The 21,022-nt window shown below is 36.6% G+C and overlaps 1 protein-coding gene across 2 annotated transcripts in view; it reads right to left on the bottom strand.

Moving 5' to 3' along the window:
• The window catches only part of GPM6A (glycoprotein M6A), a 523,488-nt gene that overhangs the window by 241,092 nt on the left and 261,374 nt on the right, over positions 1-21,022 (bottom strand). Inside the window, exon 1 of one of the 2 annotated variants that reach the window (XM_069096698.1) lies at positions 10,245-10,772. The exons of the other annotated variant lie outside the window; for it this stretch is intronic. Coding sequence (XP_068952799.1) covers positions 10,245-10,281 — 37 coding nt within the window. The 5' untranslated portion in view covers positions 10,282-10,772. Of the gene's footprint in view, positions 1-10,244; positions 10,773-21,022 lie in introns of those variants that run through there. 2 annotated transcript variants of the gene reach the window in all.

Raw genomic sequence — 21,022 nt, 5'->3', positions numbered from 1 at the left:
CACTGATACAGGAAAGAAGACAAATAATTCTTTTCTTTTAGAGGAACTGGTGACACAGTATAGAACTGGGCCTGAAGTCAGGAAAATCTAAATTAAGATCAAGCCTCAGACATCTATTAGTTGTATGACCCTGGGCAAGTCACTCCTCTTCTGTCTTGTCAGGATTGTTGTGAGGATCATATGAGAAAGTATTTGTAAAGAGCTTTGTATAATGGATGGTAGTATGGAGAAGATGCTTAAGAAAGGCTTATTTTCTTCCTTCTCAAAATGGAAAAAAAAGATTTTTTTCTCCTTTCACATTATGTAATCATTAACTAATCTTTTCTTTGTAAGCAACCTTTTGCCTCAAGGCAAAAGCATAAAACATTGATGGATGATATGTGTGTGTATCATAAAGAAAATATACCTCGCTGGGCTTAAGTCTTAGCTTTACATAATACAAGCTCTATTAAACTCTGGAAGTACAAGTGGAAATTAATTTTCAAATACTGACTTCTTTTCTGTAATCCTACATTGTAGCACAATGATATATTACAGACTCCATAGCGGTTCTTTTTCATCATCTATGTGTATGATTTATATTTTAATCCCCAAGAGTGTTTTGTGGCAATAGTTTAATTAGGTTTGTCCCAGTTTATAATAATTGACCCTTATAAAGCACTTTATAGCTTACAAATTGATGTCTTGTCCTATCAGATTTAAAGGACATGCACACTTAATAAATAACCCATTACACTTACACCAAGTCAGAGCAAAAGAAGCAATGACAGATTGTCCATTTGTGTTATAAACATCTGAGATGATTTTTTTTAGCATTCCTGACATTATCATATGCAAGGTATTTTCTTTTTCTAACATAACTGGGTTTTTTTTGCTTCTACACCATAATCACAATCCTATAGGTTTATAATTTATGATTTTATAAGCCAATCAGACCTAAAGCCTTTGAGAAAACCATCACCACCAACAAATTAAGCAAACTAAGTCAGATATATGTATAATCACAACCAAAAATCTAACCTTTTTAAGTTTAAAAATGCAAACTCTACCTGACTACATTACACTCCTGTAATAGTAACATATGTAATTGTGATTCTCCATTGGCTTCCCCCAAGTATGTCACTGAGAAGCTGAAACCTAAGATCCCATTCCCTTTTTTCTCTTGATGTTCACAACCTTTCTTGCCAGGAAATGGGTGAATGATTCATGGCCAATATGAATGTTAGCTAGCAAACTCCTAAGAGCTATTATCAAGCTACTTTTTAGAAGGTCTTCCTTGACATTCAAACCAGGAGCTCTATTAAGAGGAGGGTAATAGGGACAACTGAGCTTCAAAAAGACACTCATCTCTGATGCTCTGCCATTTGTGAAGCATGCAAAGCTTATGTCTGGTCCCTTCTGAAGGAAAAATTAATATATAGATGGTCAAGTCAACACTGTGACTGTGAACTTTCACAAGAGACAAAAATGATTTTCTTCTAAAAGAGAATGGGAAAAGTTACCTTTCAAAAATTAATCAATAAAAAAATCAAACACCAATCCACAAACATTTATTAAGCGCCATCTATATTCTAGATATGACATCATGTTCTGAGGATACAAAGAGAAAAACCAATTCCATGGGAATTGTAGGGCAGAAGGAGTAGGGGAACAACATGAACACAGAAATCTATACAAAACATATCCAAAATAATTTCATGGGGCAGGGAGAAATGGCACTTGACCTCAACCTGGCAAGAAGTGAAGCTTCCAGGAGGCAGAATTGAGGAGGGAGTGCTTGTTTTCCAGGTACCGGGAACAGCTTGTAAGAAGGCGCAGTAACTAGACATGTAAATGCTCATCTATTGGGATATGGAGTCTGGATGACCAGTCTGGATGGAATACAGTTCATGAAGGAGAGTTATGCAAAATAATCCTGGAAAAAGTGGACTAGATCCAAATTGTAAAGGGCTTTAAATGCTGGAGAAATTGGGCTTTATCCAAGAGATAGTTGGGAGCCAATGAAGGTTCTTAAGCAGAGGAATAACATAGTTAGACCTCTGCTTTAGGAACACCATTGTCTTTACAAATGAACTGATTACTGTTTTCAGAATATATTCTGTTGCAAATTACCAACTTCTGTTCTACCTAATTATGATAGACATGTGATCAAATTATCTCAACAGGCAAAAATATATTGTAAGAAAAAATACAGAACCACAATATATAACAGATATAGGAAAATATTTGTTTTGCAGACTTCCATTTCAGGGAAAGGCAGATGGGTTTTTATTATAGTGTGTGTCCAACACTTCCAGTGTTATAAGAAAAACCAACAATAAAATCAGTTGCTAAACTCTGATACTTAATTTAATACTCATTATCGCATAATTGTGCATTGATCAAGTAGTGTACCTCTCTCAAAGAGAAGCAATGCCATTTTTAAAAGGGACCAATGTTTACCCTTTTGTTTTTGCAAAAGAAAATACAAGGCACGAATCTTGCCAAAATTTGAACACAGTAAAGACTGACAGTGGAAATTCCAAAGAAGAAAGGATGATTAGAAGTCAGTAAAAATTTTACCTGACTTAATTCTTCGTGGCACCTGAGTATAGGAAATATTGGACAGGGATCAATGCATGGCTAATATAAAAGTTATTAATAAGAGAGGAGAGGAGAGTCTATTTTCCCCCTTTTTAACTCTATATTTCTAAGTAGTAAGAAGAGTTCCCCATCACCTTTCCCTGGGAAAATCAAAATGTTTTATGGACTTCATCTTAATTACTCAACTTCATTGGACCACATAAACTGAAAGAATCATGATTTCCTCACTGATGGATGAGGAAACTAGTTTCCATGGAGATAAACTGACTTGTACTCATTTTCAGTGGTGTAGAATTTCTTCTCTTTCCTGGGGCTTGATTCGCTAAAGCAATGTGAGCAAAAGCAGGTACCACAAAAGGCCAATACCCTCCACTCCAAGCTTAAAAAACATACATTACCTGAGAGCCTAGGAAAAACTCTCCTTACCTTCCACCCCAGTTTCATTCTCCTAGAATTTTGTGCAGTGAAACCTAGAGGCAAACATTTAATTGGCTAATCATTTTGGCCTAGGACAAATGCCTACTTTCCTCCTTAACATCCTAGAGAAGAAAGCCTAGCCCAATCCTCTCCCACTTTGTTTTTTCTCAACAGAAAGGGATGGGAGTTTATGTCAGATTAGGATATTTAAGACAATGTTCACAACATGAATTTTGACCATTGCAGGAAAACAAGAATTGTTTGTTTTTTTTTAAATAACAGGAGCTAATCCACAGCTGGGCCACCTGTTATTATGGATGCTTTCCAATTGGATTTCCTAAGATAAGCCAAGTAGCCTGAGTCTATTTTTGTCAGTATTGAAAGCAGGGTAAGGACTAGAAATTTCATCAATTACAGGCTGGATGGGATCTTGAAGATAAGCTAAGGACTAGATTCTAGTCCAATCCCTTCATTTCACAGATGAGAAAAACAAAGGCCAGGAGATAGCCATGCATCTGGTAGGGGGGAAAATCAGGATTCAGACTAAGGTCTGCAGATTTTAAGATCTGGGCTCTTTTAACTATATCATGATTTTGTGTTTAATTGTGTGGATTCTATTCAAATGGAAAATACTGTTTATATAGACGCTGCATGAATTTTTCCCAATACCTTACCATCCTCAAAAAAAAAATCACAAACCATATCTTTCTTCTTTGTATAGACTAATCTATTATTGGTGAAAGCCATCCATTTTGGAGATCCTCTGAAATGTTTACTCAAGTTACTAAACTAAATTCTAAAGAACACTCTTTCTCAGTTATTGTTCTTTCAATGACATATTAGAAAAAGCTTCAATTAGTGGGTTAATGAAGAGTCTATTAACATGTTTTCAAAAGAAAGGATCTATAGTGGTACAGAAGCAAGAGCAAAGGATGTGGAGATAGAGCAAACCAGTTCAAATCTAGATTCTTCCATTTACTCCCTGTGGACAAGTCATTCCACATTGCTGAATCAGTTTCCTTATTGTGAGGTTTAACAAATTTGAAAGACATAGTTTCTAGGTAATCACTTTATTCATAATGCTAACATATTTTTAATAAAATGGTCAGTGACAGTCTCAAATTCCAAAGACCCCTCAAGGAACTCACTCAATGCCTTTGGAAGGGTGGTGTTCCTGAGGGCAGCAATTGACTCTAATTGGTTAACAAGTAAAGATAGATAATGAATATTATAATGAGCAGTAGACAGACCTATTCTAATGAAGAGCTAAGGGAAATGTGACTTTGATCTTGTCTTTTACTTCCAAATCACCCCCAGCTGGAGGAAATCTAGACAAAGGATCTATATCCCCCACCCAAGTCTGAAAAAAAATACTATGGGCTGGAGATGCACCTTAGTTTAAATACCTAATAAGGTTGGGTGGGTTACCAATACCCAGAGAGAGGAGAATGTTAATTCTGTTATCATTAGTCCTGTCCTTTAGAAACTGTCTTGAAATGAGGAATTTAGAAAAAGGGGGAAAACTCTAGAACTCCCCAAATCATTGGTTATTAATAATCATTTCTCTTATTATCTAGAAAATAAGGAGATAGTGTAAATGACACCTAAGTGTTCCTTACTACTCTAAATCTATGATCCTGACTATTCTAAATTCAGTAAGACAACTACTCCTATATCCCCTATAGCTAAATAGTTCGGTTGTAGCTACAATATTTTAGGAAGGATATTGACAAGAAAAAGAACAGGAAATGGAGGGGACTTGAAGTTATGCCATGTAAAATTAGTCTGAAGGACCTAGAGTTTTTTTACTCTAGATAAAAGATGACCTGTGGCAGGGATGGTAGCGTCCTTCAAATATTTGAAGGGCTGTCCTGTAGGATAGTGATTCAATTTATTCCACTTGGCCCCAGAGGGCAAAACAAATATCTATGACTGCAAGAAGGCAGAGATTGGTTCAATCAATGGAAGTATAACCTTAGAAATAATCAATCTGTCCAAAAGAAAAATGGTCTACTTTGGCTGTTAGTGAGTTCCTCATCACTAGAGATTCACAAGCCGCAGGTGGATGAGATTCTGCAGAAGTAATCTTTGTTCAGGTATAGGTTGGATTGGTGACCTCTCAAGTTCCTCCCAACTCTGCTGTTCTACAATATTTTAAAGATAATTGTATATTGTGTATTTAAGAATTCCGAGGTGAATAGTATTCCAGATTTTTTTTTAAAGGTTAAAAACAGGTACTATGAAAATACCAAATGACAAGAACTGAAAAAGTCTTATTTCAAGATCAGAAACTATGGTAACTAAAATATAGAAAGTTCTGAGTAATAAGTTGCTCATTTTTTTTTTGAAAATTTACCTCATCTCTCCTCACTGACAGGTGTCTTACAACTACACTGGATCAAAACAGGAAACTAAATTAATTTATTAAGCTTGTAGAGACCATTCCAAGTTAAGTAAGTCTAAATGCTGGTCAAAAAAAAAAAAAAGCATAGCAGTCAAAGTTGGGAGGGATAATTTGCAGTGAAGTTTCCCCATTCTGAAAAATCAAATCTAGAGTGGCTTCAGCATCCACTAGGCCTAAGTTCAGAAGTCACCTGACCTTGCAGGAATCTGGGACTTGGAGCAATGGAGACCTTCCCCAGTGCCACCTCAGCACAAGATATTCCAAATAAGGATAGAAGTGCTTTCTCAAACGTACATTGGGTGATCTACTGTTACCTTGTTCAGGTACTTGAGGTAGATTGCTGCGCTTAGATACACCTTGACCTCCAGCCAATGAAAGAAAAGGATAAGGAGGGGGGCAGGGAGAATTCCATGTTAGGGCTTTATAACTTCACCATTTCCTTTTGTAAATTGCTTCTCCTCCTTGACCCTTTGTCAGGAGCGTGGCCCTTTCTCAAGATCGTAAATAAACCATTTTCTGCTTCCTACCTTGAGAAACCTCTGAGTATTATTTGGGTAAGGATTTCTGTTGCACACAGTTTTGGGGTGCACACAAAGCTCAGCACAGGTTTCTGTGAGTCAAATAGATCCCCAGACTTTTATCTCTCCCAGACCTAACAGCCTGCTGGGGAGATGCCTAATGAGATCAATTGTGACACATTATTTATCCAGGTGAAATTTGTCCACTTGGAACTAGACTGACATTCTCAGCTCCCTTTTCATAGGTCACCAGGTTGGAAATTCACTATAACTACCTGAGGCAATATGTGAACTAAGGTATCAGACATGGAGTGAAAGGTTCCTAATTTCATTAACATTTCATCTTTCAGTCTAGTTAGGGTAATTCCCCATTCCCCTTCCTCCATAAGTTAAGCTAGGTAGATAATGGCTAAATTTACCTATAAAATGAAACCACTTCCATCAGCTCCTTTTCTGGGTCTTTCTATTCCTCCAATTACTGAAGAAGTAGACTATCTATATGTGCCTAAATTGAAGGTTGGGGGCTAGCGGCAAGCATCTTAGATTGTAGTGATTGGTAAATATACATGGTGCATAATTTGGCGTCATAAGCAATAGATTAACAATTCTTTATGGGCAGTGACCCGTCATCTAATCAGGTAACTTGGCATTCCACAGGTTAAACTAAACCTCAGCAGGTTCCCAGTCCCAGATGGTAAAATTTATCAGGCAATAATTATAAAAACACCCAGTTATTGCTTAGAGGCATTTCAGAAATGAATAGAAGATAAGCTGCATAATAATGAGCTCTTAAATGATAAAATATATAGAAGTTTCATGTAAGCCTGAAAATGAATGAACTTTAATTCTGATTCTTAGGGAGAGCAAATGAAGTCATTAGAATAAGAAAACAAAATGCTTAAAATACAAAACAGAAAAACTAATGGTAGCTTTTGGGTGGGGGGAGACAAGAAATATATTGTTAGCTACTTATGAGGATGACCCCTTATCCATAAAGACTTATGGGATTCCTCCAACCAGTATTTACCTTATCCTTTGTATCTCAGTAAAACTTTGATATATTTTAATAAATTTATCATATGTTCTATATCATATTGACCTGTGTTTATCTCATCCTAAATTACTCTAAGCTTCATAAGAGCAGAACCCACATCTTGTCTTGAAGAATGTAAGCTCCCTGAGAGCAGGGAATTTCCTTTGTAAATTCCAGTGCTAAGCACAGAGTCTGGCACATAGGAGCTACTTAAAAAAATGTTTGTGAAATTAGCTAAATTTACTCTCTACCCCAGTGACTAGCCCAACAGTGCTTCATACAAAATGGGCATTTAGTAAATGTTTGTCGACTTGAAGTGAACAGCCATGAAAACTGTAGTTTAGAAGCAGTGATCATGAGGTGTCATTCCTATGTGAAAATACCTTATCTCTTTATAAATTATCAACTTCATAGATTGAAAAATGAAATAGGAAAAGGAGCTTCTCCAGATTCTAAAGAAATATCTGCAATAATAAACACATTTGAAATTATTTAAGGATGAGGCTGGAATTACTGGCTTCTATCATGGCTGCTATCATATTCTAGAGCTGCAAATGGTGAGGTAAGTAGGAAGAAAAACTTTTTTTTTTTTTGCTTCCTGAGATTTTTAGGAATTAAGAAGGGAAAAGCAGCACAAATCAAGATGCATGAAAAGGGGTCCAAAGGAAAGAGAATTGTAGAGATTCTCAGTCAAACCAAAGAATGTGACAGAATGACAAGCTAAGGAGGCAAAAATCTGCACCTGTGTATATATAAACATCATTGCCACTGCCTCCACATCCACCTCCATCATCATCATCATCACCACCACCACCTTCATCATCATTATCATCAAGATAGCATTTATATAAAGCTTTTACAAAACTACTTTAAAGTAGCACACCAATCTAAAAAAAGCAAAGGGTTCTAATCTTTCTGGTGTCCTGGACCCCATTGACAGTATGGTGAAACCTATAGATTCCTTCTCAGAATAATATTTTTAAATGTAATAACATACAATATAAGACTGCAAGAAAACCATCCATTTTTAAATATAGTAATCAAAATATTACTCCCCCAAAAAGGTAAGAAAAAAACCCAGGTGAAGAACCCCTGTTCTATGTCTTTTTTATCTAAGCTGCTTGGAAATCTATGAAGATTTCACAGGTTTTTAAGAAATCCCTTCTAAGCTGAAAAATCTTCAGGTTTCTTACTGTCACCTGCAGTAACCTCATATGTATACCTAAATTCTAGTAGACCTCTTTAGCAATCAAGTCATGTAGAGACTTAGGTGATCAGAAACATATAAGGATGAGAAAGCTGAGAACAAATCCTTTTTCTTAAAAAAAATAATCTATATATCTTGCCATTATAATTGAATGTACTTTTCAATTAAAGTAAATATCTTTTTTTTCAGGTTTAGCATATGTTTTGCCACTTGTTTGTGTTGGCAACTGTGCTTTAAAAGGGGAAAAAAAGAAGATTCTAACACATTATCTCCAACTGAAAAAATCAGATGTGTTTTCTGCATACCCTGGGATAATGACAATGATTAATTACATCATCTGTCTTGTTTATTGGCCCTTCCAAATACTTATTCAGCTTTGCATAGCATACACTGTATACCAACCTGTTCACTGTTTTTACTTGGTACTTTATGGTAACATTTTCATAATTTTAAAATAAGAAAATGAATATTCTTAAAGCAAACTTACTGTCCAAACAACACCAGCAATGAGATAAATTTCTTTGGCTCAGCTATCACATTTTCTCAATCTCTAAGGCAGATGCCTCATTTTGAAAAATGCTTATACCATGACCAACATAAAATCATAATATCTGATTCATTTTTAAAAGACTGGAACCCCACAGATGCTTGCTAGCTTTTCAAGCTATCTGCTCTGATTTGTATATTCAAAGCCTATTTATGTACATTATTTGGTAAAGGTAGTGGAATCTTTTAGTGAAAAATGTAATAGGGCTATACAATGTTCTTTACTGTGTTTCTGTTAGTGTGAGTGAAGTGCCAATGAAGCTGTCCATATCTAAAATGTGGCATAGAGTGCATCCATCATTATGGTTTGTATACAAGTCTAAGATAGGCTTGATGCCAATGTTTTCTGTCTCTGACCTGTCTGAATCTATTTGGTACAGCTAAAATCAAGTCAAGGGAAGAAAGCCCAGAAAAGTGAAATGTGTCAGTAATAATGAAAGAGCATGCATGCCTCCGACTTCGAGCAAGCAAAGAGATTTACACTGAGCTACCTGCTGTACCACCTCCAATCTGATAACAACCTAGAATGGGGGAGGGGGAGAGAAGGATTTACATGTGCTTTATATCCACTTTGATTACTAATCCTTAATTCTTTTTTCACTGCTGCCTTTCAACCCTGATTCTTCAAGGTGTCACCTGGGTTATTTGGTTCACGGGCATTTTCTAAATCATTACATAAGACTGAGTACTGGCAGCAAGGTAAGACAACAGCAGAGGCAAAAGCTAAGGTTCCTTCCAGTCAAGCCACTTGACACGTAAAAAGATTCTAGAGTGGTTTATTTAAAACGAAACCTGGGCGTTATGTCTACACAAATATGACTTAGTAAACATGATTTAAGAAAAGAAAGAAAACATGTCAACATTGAGTCTTTATAGAAGTTCAATTTGTTGGGCTTTGCAGAGAAAAGCACAGACATCACTGGGAAATTTACAACTATTCATTCAATGGATACCAAAGCCAAATACCTTCCACAGACAGAGAAGGGGAATAAAAAAAAAAAAAAAAGAAAAGGAAGAAAAAACAACCAACATACACACACACACGCACACACACCCCAACGCCAGTACCCTAAATATACTATTAGTCTTTGTTCCTTTGGGCACCCTTTTCAAAGGTGAAAATAATGGCTACATTGTCAAGGTTCTAGCTGGGACTAGCAACAAATATTGAGAGAGGGGCTCTCTCCTAGGTCGCACCAGGGCTCCCTTGACCCAGCTCGACAAGCGTGAAAACATGAAATAAATGAAGGTTAACAAAGACTGGTCTAAAAAGAGCAGATAGTGCTCCTTAAATGCTGATCAGAATTCTCCCTAAGCAAGGATTCTGTGCCTTTGCATATCTCTTCTCCTCAATATTCACCAATAATCATGACATTTGTGCCAGGCATTAATATGAGTGGCCAAAAAGCAAAAATCCAGAAAGAAAACCTGCCTTAACCAAGATAGCTATTAGCGTTCTTGACATGCCCCTAAAAGCAAACAAGGAAACTGCAAAATAACCGCCTAATTGCAAATAAACTGTTTTCAGCCCACTACCTTTTTGTGTCTGTCCTTCTTCCATATTCTCTTCCATGACTGCCTTTCTTCACTATACAGTGCTGCAAAGAATTTAATCAGAAGCTTCAGTTAGATGTTGGTGAAACTGTGGCTGTCCGCAGTTCGTTCCTCCTCTTTTCCTGGGAAGCTCCAAAAAGCAGTGGGTAAGGCAAGTTCTCAGAGCTTAGCTGAGGCTCCCTCACTCCCCTTGTTTGCTGGGAGACAGGCTGTCAAGTGCAATTTCATTCAAATTACTCTTCCGTGAAGATTATCAATTTTTCCTCTCAAAGCTGCCCCATTGTGCAGCACTGTAAGCAGGTATTCAAACAAATAGCCGCGGAATTTGGGGGTGTGTTGGCGGGGGAGGGGGGAATTTGGTGTCAGTCTTAGTGAGCAGAGGCTCTGGGATTCATAAGCCTCGCTTTGCATATAAAATGGGGAAAAGAAATCGAGGTTTGTATTGAAATCTGGGCTTTAAATTGGAACCAGGCTGCAGTGAGAACAGATGGAGGGGTGTCCTAACATGAAGCAGACCACCAACCCATAATTCCCCCTATTCGCTACCAAAGTGGGAAAGCCCAGACGCCTGTGGGTTTTTTACGCTGCGGTAGTTGTTTCCCACTCAGATACGTTTCAGGAATGCTTTTTCATTTTCCTCTTCTCTCTCTAAGTATCTACTTAATTTGATTTAAAAGCTCCTGGAAAGGATGCCGTTACACTTATCTGAGGTCTGATCTTAAAAGGCTGTTATTGAAAGGGTATTTGTAAGCTCACACCTTTGCAGATTTTAAAATAAGCAGGGGCAAGATGTTTGAAGGAGATGAGCATATATCTTTAAGCCTCAAAGGGACAGTGTTTAAAGCAATTACTTCACCGCAGTGGCACGGAATTCCTATATGTAAGGGGATAGGGAAACGCTGAAAACAAATCTGTTAGTGTCTTTTGGATTTCAGACTAGCTCATTGGAATTACTTATTTCAAAAAGGAGTCTCTGGGAATGATTTGTATTGTGAAGGTGGTGGGCAAAGGCAGGAGACTGGAGAAATTCTGGCTGAGGCATAGGAGGAACAGCCACTTGTTTTGGGGATTCTGCAGTCTGATTTAGAATGCAAATCACAATGCTGCAGTCTGGTAATAAATTAGCATTTTTGTGCCTCAGACTGCTCAGAGGCAAAAGTTCCAATACTTCTCAAGTGGTGCCATAGGAAAATAAACAGTATAACTTTCTATTATCTTAAACCTTTTAGGATGTCAACAGGAAAGAATCCCTTCACTAAGAAACACACACACACACACACACATCAGGGCAAAAGCATCAAAATACCACATATGAACTATATTCTTCTGGTTAAAATTGCCCTAAACAATGCACTTCCAGAAGGATGCTTCCAGCATCCATTGATCTATGTTGCAGTATGTATTTACATGCCTTACTTTTAAAAAGAACCAGTCTACATGCTTCCCCACCTTAAAAAAAAAAACAACACCCAGTTTAGAAACAAGTGGATGACATCATTTCTCTCACCAAACAGTGGCTCAGCCACTTGTGCATTCACCTGCTTTCTCTTCTGCCTTTTAAAATTTAACATACTGAATGATATCCCAGATCCCAAACACACATAGACACACACAGAAACACATCTAGATTGGATCTGAGTTGTGGTTCAAAGGCTTGTGATAGAGGCTACAGATTTCTAAAGGGCTATACATAAGTGCCCACTCATGGAGGGGACAAGTAAGCATGTTTCGACAGTAAAAGTTACCATATTACCATTTGTTTCTTCCTTGGTTTTCCATTCCCACTGCCATCATCTTTTTCCATGCCTGGACTAATACAAGAGCCCTCAAGAGGGTCCTGTGCTTTTAGTGCAGGTGATCTTGATTTTTTCTGTGTCATACAGCCCCTTGGATAGTCTGGTGAAGCCTATGGACCTATTCTCAGAATAATGTTGCTATATTCATAAGAGAAAATATAGAGGCTGATAAATGAAATGAATTATATAGAAATAAAATTATCAAAAAAATTTTTTTTAAGAATTTCATGGACCCAGACTTCCTACAAATCACTGATCTAGTCTCTCCATGTCCCTCCCCAAACCATCCTTTAGATGACTAACAAATAAATCTTCCTGATGTACAGATTTAATCATTGAATGCTAGAGCTTATTTCACTACTCAAAAACTCTACAGAGTTCCTTGATACCTACTGTAACAAGTCCAAACTCCACAGCCACTGTCAACGGCACTTCACAATCTGGTCCCAACGTATCCAGGTCTAATTCATTCCACTTTTTCCCACATAACAGTTATGATTTGTCACAAAATGAACCACTGCATCCCTACTTTGCTATTTTTGTTACTTTTTTTCTTTCTTTTAAATTTCCTTTTTTATTAGGAATTTAGCTGACCTGCAGTGGTAGAGGAAGTTCAGGACCTACTTGACCTATCATTGGACTTAAACATCAACATGAACATTCAAATGTACAAAAGGGAGTGGAAGAGGAAGGAAGGGGAGGGAAGGAGGAAGAGAGGGAGAGGGAAGAGAAAGAGAGAGAGAGAGCTGTACTTGAGATTGAATTACTATTACATTGTTTTTTTTAAAGTGTATATAAAATTTAATATAAAATTAACAAAACTAGCCTGTTTGCCTATGTCCTTTTAACATCTTTCTGCTCTCTCTATTTTTTTTTCATTTACACTTTTCTTTCTTTTCTTCTTTTTTTATATCACTATTGCTATCGATTAAACCACCCCCCACATACACATTCCCCAACCCTGTGAAATCCCTTTTCTAACTTTCTAACAAATAGAGTCAAGAAAAACTTTTCAACATATTTGCAACATCTGAAAATATGTCTCACTGTGTGCCTCTCACCCAGCACATCTTCTGTGAGGTGGTACACTTGTTTTTTCATGAGACTTCTAAAGTAGTCATTGATCAATACCTTGATCAAAATCCTTGAGTATTTTAAAAATTGTGTTCATTTACATTGTTGTAGGTAGTGAATGAATCTTCTGGTCCTGCTTGCTTGACTTTTCATCATTTCATATAAGTTTTCCTAGGTTTCTCTGAATTTATACCATTTTTCATTTCTTATTACAATACATTTGTATACCACATTTTTTTTCAACCATTCCCTAATTCATACTTTTTATGTGTATAGGTCTTTAGTACAACAAAAACGTTGCTATGAATATTTCGTCCCTCTATCTTGGACCCTTTGGGGTATATGCCTATTAACAGTAACTAACTCTTCTTGGTTCTATGACTTTGGGGATATAATCCTAAAGTGCTTTTGAAAGTGGTATGACAAAATCATAGCTCCATCAATAGTGTGACAAGGTACCTGTCCTCCCAAAGCTTCTTCAAGAATATCCATTTTCTTTTTTCAACATTGTTACTAAACAGAGGGATATAAAGTGAAACCTAAGAGTTGTTTTAATTTCCTGTTTTTTGTACTGATTCAGAGCATTTTTCTATGGTTGGGAAAGTCCTGTATTTCCTCTTTTGAAGATTTACTATCATTCTTATCAATTGATCATTCTGATCAATACTTATCAATACTTGTTAAGAAATGAGTCTTGTATTTTACATTTGTTTCACATCCCTTGTATATCAGACCTTTTAGCAGAGAAGTTTTTTGCAAAGTTTTTTCCTCCAGGTAACTCTTTCCCTTCTAATTCTAACTTCATTAATTCTGCTTGTCAAAACCTTTTCAATTTTGTGTAATAAAAGTTATTTTGTCTTTTATGATCCTTTCTAACCTTTATTTGGTCAAGAACTCTCCCCACAATCATGGTTGGGAAAGGTATCTCCTTAACTATTTTGGCCATTTATCATTTTGGAACTTCTATGGTATATAGTACAAGATGTTGGTCTAACCCTAATTTCTGAAAAAGTGTTGTCCAATTTTCCCAACCGTGGTCAAATAACTAGTCCTTTACCTTACTGGCATTCTTGGATTTTATCAATGATTACCTTACTAGGTATGATTGCTTATGAGTCCTTTTTACCTAATGTGCTCTACTCATACAACTTTTCTATTTTTTAAACTGTAGCAAATAGTTTTGATGAATGTTGCTTTGTAGGATAATTTTAGATCTGGTACTGGTAGGTCCTATTTTTTTCATTCTCATGCTTAGGTCTCAAACAAATATTGGAGATCAAAATGGCTTCAGGTCACCTCAAAGTTCTTGGGGCACTGTATGCCTGGATACCTCTCCCCCATCTCCCTTTGATGGATTCCCTAGTGCAAAGGAATAACAGAGCTCACATTATTTTCAAGCCCCTTAAGCCCCAGAACAGAAACCCTATGGGTTCTGACCATTCCCCTATACAGTTCTGGACTAGATAGAGGAGCTTACTTGGAATTTTCCTTTGGTTTTATTGATCACTGTTACACCTGCCATCCTTTTGCATCTTTACTGTAGATTATTCTTAATGGAAATGGGCTCAGCTGTACTCTCTGATTTCATCATCTTTGCTAGAAATCCTTTGCGCTTTTCTTAGGACTTTATTCCTAGAATGGCTTCCACCTACATCTCTGCCTTCCAAAACTTGACTGTGATATAAACCATAAGTTCATTGGGGATAGAGACCTGTCCTTATTTAGCATTGTGCCAATCTTCACCTTGGCAACTACCATAGTGCCTTATACCTAAAATGAGGTTACTGAATTCTTGTTGAATTAAAATGAACAACAAAAAGATGAGGAACTTAGTAGCACTAAGCAAGATGCATATAGTGAATCTATTTGTAGAAGGAGAATCCAGAGATTTTCTCAGAAAAACTGTGACAGTGATTGCAAATGGACAGAATTATGAACCACATGCAGAACTTTTAAATATTCAGAGACCTGGAGTCCCCTCTATGTGAACAAATGTTAAACGGTTGTGGTAGGAAACTTTCAAATATATACATAGGACACACACACACACACACACTCATTTTCACACCCTCTCTTTCTCTAGCTCCCAATAAAGGGTGATTCTCAAAGGTATTTCCAAGCAATTACCAATCTGCAATTCTGCCAGGTTCTTATTTCCAAAGGGACTGCTTTAAGAACATTTCTTCTTTTAAATTCAACATGAATTATACCAAAAATATAGGGCAGGCCTAGGAAGGTAAAAACAAAACTAAAGCTGGATCTGGAGTCTTAAGTGCTGAATTTAAATTCTAGCTTCGACACTTACAACTTTACTCAGTGAACTCTAATGATCTCCTGTTACTCCTAGGATCACATATATACCTGACCCCATTGCACCTTTATGACCTTATTATAAATTACTCTTTCCGACATGCTTTCAATCCAATATTATAATTACAATAAATAAAAATAGCAGCTAGTAGTTATATATTTCTTTAAGGTTTGCAAAGTGATTTGCATATGTTTTCTCAAAGCCATCCTATAAAATACATTTTATTATCCTCATTTTATAGATGAGCAAACAGGCTGAAAGAGTGATTTGTTCAGGATCTCACAGCTAGTAAATGTTTAAGACAGGATTCAAAGTAAATTCTCCTTGACTCCAATTCCAACAGACGGCACCACCAAAATGGTCTCTGCATTGTTGGTCACAAACACCAAATCATCTCTGGCCTCTGTGAATTTTCATTAGCTATTCTCTCCATGTCCTGACTACACTTCTTCTTCATATAACTCTTAGAACTATTGGTTTTTCTTCAAAAAAGAACTCATCTCAAACACCACCTTCTACTGCCTTTACCCAGTGGTAGACTACAATGAGTTTGCATTGACTGCCAAGAGTTGATGGTTAAATTTTCATTGTAAAGATTATACCTTGGAAATTGGCAAACAATACAAATCAGGACTTGATTTCTTATTTTCTTGATTGTCTACTCTTAAAGTAATGGAGAAAATGGTGCATAGTGAAGTTTAACTTTAATTGCATACACATACAAAATGAAAGGGGATTGAAGAAGGGGAGGGAGAAGAGAGAGCATGTATATATGAATGTATATATGTGCATATACACATATGTATCTACATATTTTTATGTGTTTGTGTGTGTGTGTGTGTGTGTGTGTGTAGTTCCTCCTTGAGAATCTAAGCTCCTTGAGGTCAAGGAATTGTGCTAATTTTGTCCTTGTATTCCCAGTGTCTGGCACAGTGTCTGGCACATAATCAGTACTTAAGAAACGCTAGATGATTGAGTAATCATGTGATCTTGAGGAAGTCATTTGACTTGTTTGATCCAGTTTCCTCATCTGTAAAAGGAAGGGGCAGGACTAATTGTCCTTTAAGAATGCTTCCAGCTTTAAATACATAATCCTATTTTTAAACATAGATATTTTGGGTGCTTTCTTTAATATTCAAGAAAATCGGGTTCATATTTTGATTGATATGAAGTCTTGCCCTAAAACACAATGAACTATAGCAACCAGATAGAAACATATTCCCTTTTCAAAGGAATGACATGAAAAAATACTTTCAAAAATAATAAGGAACTGCTTTAAAGATACCGTGTTTCCCCGATAATAAGACACTGTCTTATTATTTTTTTTGGACAGAAAAACACCAGAGGGCTTATTTTCAGGGGAGGGCTTATTTTAATGAACATTGATAGCAATTTTAATAAACAGGTAAATGTGAACAAAAAAACGTACCTTTATTCAATAAGCAAATCACTGGGGAAGAACAGGATGACACGCTCACTGCTGCAGCTCTGATTGGATGCAGCTCGGAGCGCAGTGTGTGTTTCGGGGGGGGGGGACGGTGCATACAGAGGGTACTGTAATGTAGCATGTAGCGCAGGGGATCACCTTCACTACAGTAGCAATCTCAATAGGGCTTATTTTCGGGATAGGTCTTATTATCGGGGAAACACGGTAGGACTATCTGTGACCCTAATGGCTATTAAGTTATCTAAATCACTAACCTATTATTAATTAAATAAATCATCAATGCAGTTCTCACTCTAGCCTTGTAAACGTAAACCTCAAGGAACAGTTGGCACTAGGTTTCTTGCTTTCCAAAGCATAAAAATATTTATTCGGGGCATTGAATTTAGCTAAAACAGCAACTACTCAGGTTATGCTATATGGATAAGATGGAATATTATTGTTTTGTAAGATATAATGACTATGAGCAATTCAAAAGTAAATGAGAATGTTTATTTGAACTGATTTGAAACAAGGTTAGCAGAAACCAGGAGAGTAATACATACAGGGACTATTGTCATACAAATGAAAAGAATACTAAAGGCAGCTAGTCAAATTAATTGCAATGATTACATATAGGTAGCACATAATAAAATATCTCCTTCATCTTGGTAGAGTGGTAGAGGACTGCAAATACTGAATGGTACATAGTGTCAGATACAGTCATTTTGTAAATCAGTTTTGCTTAATTATAAGTTTTCCTCTTATAAGGGAGATTTCAGTATAAATAAGGGTGGTATACTGGAACATGTCTTTGTGGTAAACAAAAGCATCTATATATTCATTTATATGTATGTATACATATATGTATATTCATATGAGTACATATCCATAGGAAAGCATTTATGCATGTTCATACATACATACATACATGTGTATACACATACATACACAATAAAATGGCAACTAATATTCTAAGACAATTCTAGGAATATAGATAGACCTTGGTCATCTCCCAACCTAACAGCCTCAGTTTCTTTAACTATAAAATGGGGATAATACTATCCCTATCTCACAAAGTCATTGTGACACAAATGACATTTGCACATTTTTCTATGCTATCTAAATGTGAGCTATCAACATCAACCAATATGGTCAGGCTGGTGATAATTATAGTTCAAACTTATATAAAACTGTATCCTTTGCAAAGTGCTTCCTTCACAATAACCTTGTGAAATTGAGAGTACAAATGTTATTCCCATTTTAGAGATGAGAAAACTGAGACCCACCACGATCAAGTGACTTGCCTATGATCACATGGCTAATAAGCAAAGATGGCATGAGCTCAGGTCTCTCTGCTCTAACCTTAGTGTACTTTTTCTACTTTACCACCTGTCCTTAATACAATAAAATATGGATTCAACCAGGGGGATGCTTATACATGTTTAACATCCAGCTTTCCAAAAAAAAGAGTATGAGAAACACAGTTTTAAGGTTAATCTTCACTAGAGACATTTTCTCATCATTTTTTAAGCCTAGCCAATCAACAAAATAACAAATAAAGCCCTGATGTGTAACATTTGCCAATTTTCAAGATAAAAATGTTGACACTAAGAATTTAAAAGTGATCCTCTAGCTGTTTCAATCAAATCCAGAAACACCTCTGTATTTAGTTTAGCTATTAAAATGATGACACTAAGAATTAAAAAGTGATCTTCTAGCTGTTTCAATCACATCCAGAAACAACCCTGTATTTAGTTTAACTAAGGAAGAACTAAGCAGAAGTCACTTCCTTTAAATGTCACTTGAATTTCTAAAGCTGAGCTCACTTAGGTTAAAAAGATAAGGCAATCTTAAAAATACACAATTTGTCAAACCTTTTAAAAATTCTTTTATTCAGAATTATTTTAGAAGAAATATCTCTCTGTTCTTTGTAGGTCAAACTACGATTTTCCAGCTTCATCAGAATTGGCCTAACACCTCCATGAGGTCTTTTTTTCTGCTGTTCTTAATTATTCTCCATTGGTAATAAGTAACAGTGCTGATCCTGCACAGCTTTGCACTGTAATTACAATTTAGCAATATATTTTTTTTAGAACCTAGACATCTCTACAAATGTCAACATGGCAAAATCCAATCAACTGCATGGTACAACTTTCAAGGGTCTGACCGACTAGTTTGAGCAACATTTCCAAATATAGTAATAACAGAAACAAAATGAAAAGGTCCTTCTATTTCTTTTGTGTGTCCTACAAAAGACTAGTATGAAGACAGATATCCCTCAAACAGGGAAATATATCAAGTAGAGTTGTTGATTGGTCATGTCAGACTTTCACAAAGAGGCTGCTTTGGGGCTTTCTTGGCAAAGATACTGGAGTGGTTTGCCATTTCCTTCCCCAGCTCATTTTACAGTTAAACTGAGGGAAACAGGGTTAAGTGATTTGCCTAGGGTAAGTCTGAGGCTGCATTTGAACTCAGGTCTTTCTAACTCGAGGTCTGGCACTCCATCCACTATGATCCCTAGTTGGTCCTAATCAGCTATAGTGCACATACCTAAAGAAGGTGGTCACAACAAATGCTATGGGCTATTTTATGGGGCTGGAAACTAATCATGCTACACACCCATTATCATTCAGTCCCCATGAAGAGCTAGAAAGAAGAGAAAATCTTAGAAACTGTGCCTTTTTTAATGATAACTAGAACAGAAATGTGGTAGTCTTCAGGAATTCTAGAACAATGAAGACCAAAGAATAAAGATTTATTCGTATTATCTAGGGACCTTGACGGGCTACCTCAAATAGACAATCATAAATTAGCAGAGTTAAAATGAACCTCAGAGGGTAACTAGTACAACCCAGACCTGAGCAGGTTAACATATCTGTAAAGTACTTATCTAGTTTGAGCTCCAGTCCACTCAATATGTATATCCTTGAAATGAATTTGGGTAAAACTGTAATAACTTGAATATATTCTAGGATTTTGTTGGTCAATGAAATTCATCCCTTCTCCTTTAGGGCAATACTACCATCACTGCTTTCAAAGCAGCCTGAGTTCCCAATTGGAGCATGAACTAAATTATTGGGAAGAAGGGGGACCATATTAGTCATTTGTTCAATCAATAAGCATTTATTAATTACCAGTTTGTGTGTACAATTCCACTCCCTTCAGAACAATCTAATCTCCAGATATTTGGGCTAGACTCTAAATGCCTCTAATATACTGCTGAATAGCTCTAGGTATTACATAACCATTTTTTTGTTGGCTGGAGGACCAGCTAAAAAGGGATAGATTTTGTTTTGACGAGTCCTCCCAAACATACATAACAACATCCACACAAAATTGCTTTTAGAGCAATTAAGCAAAGCCACCTAATAGCATGACTGCACCTTCTCAGTACTCACTATAATACCTGGCATGTAGTAGGCACTTAATAAATGCTTAATGCCTGATTGACAAACCTCTGTCTTTGTTCTTCAGATCTGATAGAATAGCTCTAACATTGTCTTTGTATTTGAGCTAAGTGTGGTAGGCTCTCAATGTTGACTTTAGTTATATCATGATGCATATGGTTCTTTTGGATAACATCTTCTCAGACAAGTCTTCCCATGTATGGGAATGGTGCAAAGGAGTCAAGGCAAAAATCTTAGGGGGATAAAACCAATAAGAGATGGAGAGATATTTCACCAGATTACTCAGGGTCATAAAAGGGCACTTGGATTGAAGAATGGGAGAGATTTCAATAGAGAGAAATAACCCCAATGAAAGAGATGAGTCTATTTCAGACATGGGAGGGGTTCAATAGGCAAGAAGGATGAGAAAAGGATAGAGAGGACTCCTGTTTGGCTAGAATTTAGAGTTAGTATGGTATGTGACTGAAAAGGTGGGTTCGAGCTGGATTATGGCAGGTATTGCACATCAGGATTTTATCCAGTATAGATGAACATTCTGGGTAATATAATATTGTCCTCCCCATCCCTTCCCCCAATTTTAGATGATTCCTGGAAAAGCCCCCAGTGTCTTGGGTGAATCCTCCATAGAATATTTCTTGGAAAACGTGGATAGGCATCACCCAGGATGAAGAGGCTTGATGGAATTGTCATCTGCATCATTGATTGGATTACTCATACCAACTAAAGAAATCACAATCACAAGCTGA

The sequence above is a fragment of the Petaurus breviceps genome, unplaced genomic scaffold (assembly GCF_028583685.1).
Source record: "Petaurus breviceps papuanus isolate PSGF00001 unplaced genomic scaffold, PetGlider_PUasm1.0 126, whole genome shotgun sequence".
NCBI lineage: Eukaryota > Metazoa > Chordata > Mammalia > Diprotodontia > Petauridae > Petaurus > Petaurus breviceps.
The sequence above is the reverse complement of the archived record's forward strand: the minus strand, read 5'-3'. Positions and strand labels throughout refer to the sequence as shown.